The sequence below is a fragment of the Montipora capricornis genome, chromosome 6 (genome assembly GCF_036669925.1).
Source record: "Montipora capricornis isolate CH-2021 chromosome 6, ASM3666992v2, whole genome shotgun sequence".
NCBI classification, from domain to species: domain Eukaryota; kingdom Metazoa; phylum Cnidaria; class Anthozoa; order Scleractinia; family Acroporidae; genus Montipora; species Montipora capricornis.
This window is the reverse complement of record NC_090888.1, coordinates 45325358-45330357: the sequence shown is the minus strand read 5'-3', so window position 1 is coordinate 45330357 and position 5000 is coordinate 45325358. Positions and strand designations below refer to the sequence as shown.

The following is a 5000-nucleotide window of genomic DNA, read 5'->3' as shown; positions in this document are numbered from 1 at the left end:
TCTGTTACAAAGCGTAGAAGATTTAATTCTTGTCCTCGGAAAGAAAAACCCAACCAATGGCTAAAGTGGATTTCGAATGTGGCGCCTTCACAAACAATCCAATGCAATAACCATTCATATTCAGAAATGCCGGTAAATAAATGCAGGCCCAATATTGATATTCAACAATAAATGTCTAAGCATTTGCTATCAATTTACAAGGGTTGGAGTTAGCGTTGATTTTAGGTTAGGGTGAGTGCAGCTGTCTTTATTCGAGGAGCAGAGGTTAGGAACAATTTATCACATTAATTCCCAGACAAGAATAGTGTTAAAATTGGGGAAAAGAGCAAGACAACAATTTGTGACACTTATTAAAATAGACATGCATATAATTGCACGAATTTCTGAACAAGTCTATCCTAAAAGCTGGATCACGTCCAGGGGTGGTTCCAAGATTTTTCTTAGGAGGGGCTGCACCTCAAATGGGAATGGGGTGGCTGACTGGTGACGTTTTTTTTTTTTTTGCACCCTTCCTCTAGTTCCGTCCTTGACGTCATAGATTTGACCTAAAACAATAAAACTAAAAAGACAGAGCCTGTTTCGTCAATTTCAAGCGTTATTACCTGTTCAGCTGCTGGGGGATCAGGCTTTGGCATCAGTGGTGGAATGATTAGCAACTGGTTATAAAGTGCAGTGCCAAGCATAAGAAACAAAAATCCATCAACTGGAGAGGGAAGGGAAAAAAGCCAAGAGCTACATCAGCCACGTTACAAACCAGACACACTGTGTACGAATGACTAAAAATAGATTGGGTTTGATTCAAAAGTGAAAGAAGTCAGAAGAAAGAGATTTTATTTCCCCTCCTCTCGGGCGTCATGAGCGCTCCCCAAAACACGCTAAAGCGCCCTCTTAACGCCTTTTGTGAAAGTTAGGACTTGTAACAAGAAAAACATAAAAGCTTGTGAGTTCGCTTCTCTTAGTCATAGATGCACAAGCGCGCGGCAGTGTATAGCAACCTGGTTTTGTGAAAAATGTTCTTTAAAAATGACAAGAATTTTCCATACATTTTTTGCCCAAGTGAATTAGAGATGGTTGTCCAGCCCTTTCGTTAGATACACAGTACGAATCAGGAGATTAGATTTCTGCACCTGTCAAAGCGACACTTAATCAGTCTAACGCGTTTCTTCCTGTTGCTGTGACAATTCCTGTTACATCACGCGTGACCTCAGGTGGAAGCCCATTGGGCTTTGTAATCACAAGAAGTCTACAAGAAAACCATGTCCTCGGAACTTTTGATCGAAAAAGATTGTTGATATATCTGTGTTTTTTTTTTAACTTCCCCACTATAAACCCTTAAAGAACACAGACGTTAGTTTTTCACCGACTTCACTGTTAAGTTTGTAATTTCTGTTTTGCTTATTTTCTATTCGCGCTGTTTTCATTTTAGTTTTTGAAACCATTTCAACCCACCGTTAATTGTAGAACACAAGTTTCAAAATCTGTGATTACACCCTGCCAGTTTACCGCTCACACTTGCAATCTTGAGAGGAAATATCAACACAGTTGTGAAGTTACATACTAACAGAACCTGTTCTCCTTTGTGACCTAAGATCTCTACAACAGTGTTAAATTTAACGAAGACTTGGAGAACTTTGCTCAGTCTCGTAAGTTAGCAACACTGAAAGCCAAAGCCGCAAGTGTCTCTACAACAGTGCTTGCCGTTTGTTTTGCTTTTTCTGCATCAACAACATAACCCTTTCAGATATTGGAATCCTGCCAATGCAAAAACCTTTTTTACCTTGAAATATTCCATATCTGCTGTCCCAGGCCTCACCAAAACCCTGGACAACAAAAATATAAAATAATTTCCGCTAAACGTCTTGAGGAAACAGGTTTCATGCAAAATACTGGCTGACAAACACGACTGAAATTCTATTGGTCAAAGCAGGACCAGAAGACCAAGAAGACTGTCAGAATTTCTGCAACCTTTTCCAAAACAGCAAAAGTGCAAACAAACTGGTCTTTCAAACTGCAAAGTGCAACACCTGATTTATCTGATTTATCTGCTAAGACCTCTTACAAAAAAGCTAAAAGGGATTCTTGGAAAAGAAAAAAACGATAAGGGGATACCATTATCTCTTTCTTCCAGTGCCCAGATTCCTTGCAGTGTTTTTTCATCTCCTATCTTCAAACATGCAAGGTAAGTGGTTCATAAGGTGCATTATCACATTAAAAAATAAAGTGTACCTCATGAAATACGTAGTGGACTAAGAGATCAACCAGCCACACAACAATTGTCCTAAGAGCATCTATCAGTGTTCTGTGCACCGCTGAAATAGCAAACAGCCAAAATGTTTTAAGGTGGCTCAAACCAGTTTCAACACTTAAGAAACGTTCTTATTAGGATTCACACTACAATACTTTATCAATTAACAGAGACGTTATGGTACCCTGTCAAACACCAATTATTGCTGAAAAGGATTCGGTCACTTTGTGACGTAAAATGGTACCGTGGCAACAGGAAAGCCTTGCATAAACACCCATATTCTGGCTCTAACTGCTTATGTCTCAAAAACGAATTCGGTGACCCCCATTTCTTTTATTTCGGAAATGTAATCAGCATTCCAAAATGAAACTTTCTGCAAAGTTTAAAAAAATTCTGGGTAGCGGATTCAGAGCCACCTTATAATTAAATAATTGAAAAGTTTAGGTAGCTCTGAATGCGCTACACAGAAGTTTTTTTAAACTTTGCAGAGAGTTTCATCTTGCCCTGCTGATCACTTTTGCGCAATAAAAAATTGGGGTCACCCAGTTCGTTTTTCACATATGAGCAACTAAAGCCAAAATATAGGGTGTTTTTGCAAGGCTTTCCCGTTGCCATGGCCACTTGTTACGTCACAAATATGACTGCATCTTGCTCAGCAATAAGTGATGTTTCACATGCTACCATAAAGTTGCTGTTACGTAATAAAGTGTTCTAATGTCAATCCTTTTAATAACAAGGTCTCTTGAAAGTGTTGAAACTTGTTTGAGCCACTTTAAGCTTAATTTTGCAATTTTACTATTTTAGGCCTAATATAGGTTGAAAGGTTTCGCTACTAAGAATGGGATCAACTGCGCTTATAAATGTAACTACTGGGAATTGAGGTTGACGAGGCATTGGGATGGTAATGCCAAACAGATGTCATCTGTGAAAAGGTTTCTGCAGGCATGGCGGCCTTGAAACGCATCCGCTCCCTGGTGCCTCACCAAACCTGGCTGCGAATGTGTGAGGCTTTAGTCCTTCCCTACCTAGATTATTGCTCTGAAGTTTGGGGTTGCATCGGTAAAATCCAGTGTGACAGACTCCAGAGATTTCAAAATAGGACCGGGAGAATTATAACCTTTAGTGATTTTAACACAAGATCTTGAGCAAAGACCCTTGAATCAGCTCACGATAAGTGTTTTAAAATCAGTGAATAGTCTTTCAGTATCCGCATGGTTTGAAACATTTGTTTGAGACAACCTCCGCAATTCATTCATACAATTAACGTGGCTCCTCAAACAATGTTTTCGTGCCCCGGCCCCGCACCAAGGCTGCTAAGAGGGCGTTTAGCTATAGAGGTGATGTCACGTGGAATGGCTTGACAACAAAGTTAAGGAGGGGCTTGATCTGAACTCTCTCGGGTCTGCTATGATTTGAGGGAGTTGCGGAAGTATACTTACTTTAGTTGTTATGAAGCTTGTTTAGGTAATTCTTAGCTCTAGTGTTATACTTTTTGTAATGTTTAAAAAACGAGCAGCAGTGGGTTATCTGGGTTTAAAAACACGAGGCGCACCCGAGTGTTTTTAGACCCGATAAAACACGTGCTGCGAGTTTTTTGAACGGCTTCAAAAACATTCTACAAAGAGTGTGTCCCTCTGGATTCAAAACAATGGTTCAAATTGTGAGAGGCGAATATTAGCATACACGAAAAACAAGCTATGCCTTATTAGTATTCTTTATATAAAGCATACTCACGAGGAGTGTTTTATCAGGATATAAAGCTCATACACGTGACGTTTTATCGATGTTTTGATACAGTGCTAGGTCATGAATTATTAATGAGTTTTTTTTGAAATTAAGTTTTGCTCCAGTGCAATAAACATTAAAATAATAAAACATTTTTCTAGTATTAGGATATTGTAATTGTTCAGCTTGTGTCTTTTTGTAATTTTTATGTAAACGGCTCACTGGAAGAGCATTTATAATGAAGTGATACCGTTAATAGAGCTTTACTACTATTAGTACTAGAGGCATTCACCGAAGATGCCAACCAAAAAGGAGATTATAAAGGGGAAGCGAATTGAGACATAATACAGTGTAACTACGTTGAAAAAGTCAAACAATGGTCAACGGTTTCTTACCTGTTAGCGATTTGGTGACTGCTAGTCCAAAGAAATTGTAAAATGAGATTGAACAAATGTACAGCACTAAGGGAAAAATATATAACAGTTAAATACATTTCACAACTGTTTACATTGATATGAAAGGCGTCCTGCTTCTTTAAAACGTTTCTCAAAGATAAAGTTGACAAGAGCACTAATTAGAGGCACTACCGAAATTTACTCAAATCAAATCAAATATAGGTTTTTTGTGGCGAGGGGAAAACCGGAGAACCCGGCAAAAAATCTCTCGGAACAGAGAAGATAACTGAAAAAATTAAAACCACATATGACGCGGAGTCTGGGAATCCAACCCAAGCAACATTGGTGGGAGGCGAGTGCTCTCATATCACTGCGCCCTCCCTGCTCCCTAAAAATTGACGGTTATAACTTGAACTCACAATTGACCAACGGCTTTGATTGCTCAGTTGGTACAACTAGTTCAGCGCACTCGCATGGGCACGGGTAAGAACGTCAGTGACACACCTGGCTATCGCCTCGTGTGCCACTTTTTTGTTCTTATCACATTTTGACGCCATCTGTGATCTATTACTGAACAGACGCACGGCAACATGGAATCTATTTGTTAAGTACTTAAAAGGACGGTGCCTAATATT

The 5000-nt window shown here is 39.3% G+C and overlaps 2 protein-coding genes across 2 annotated transcripts in view; both read right to left on the bottom strand.

Moving 5' to 3' along the window:
* Positions 1 to 5000, bottom strand: part of LOC138052258 (solute carrier family 35 member F6-like) — a 25599-nt gene that overhangs the window by 1182 nt on the left and 19417 nt on the right. Inside the window, exons 12-15 of the mRNA XM_068898655.1 lie at positions 4366 to 4431; positions 2227 to 2309; positions 1778 to 1820; positions 603 to 703 (exon numbers count right to left, since the gene is read on the bottom strand). Coding sequence (XP_068754756.1) covers positions 603 to 703; positions 1778 to 1820; positions 2227 to 2309; positions 4366 to 4431 — 293 coding nt within the window. The remainder of the gene's footprint in view (positions 1 to 602; positions 704 to 1777; positions 1821 to 2226; positions 2310 to 4365; positions 4432 to 5000) is intronic.
* LOC138052247 (serine/threonine-protein kinase/endoribonuclease IRE2-like) overlaps positions 1 to 5000 on the bottom strand; it is a 413063-nt gene that overhangs the window by 395216 nt on the left and 12847 nt on the right. The window lies entirely within an intron of this gene.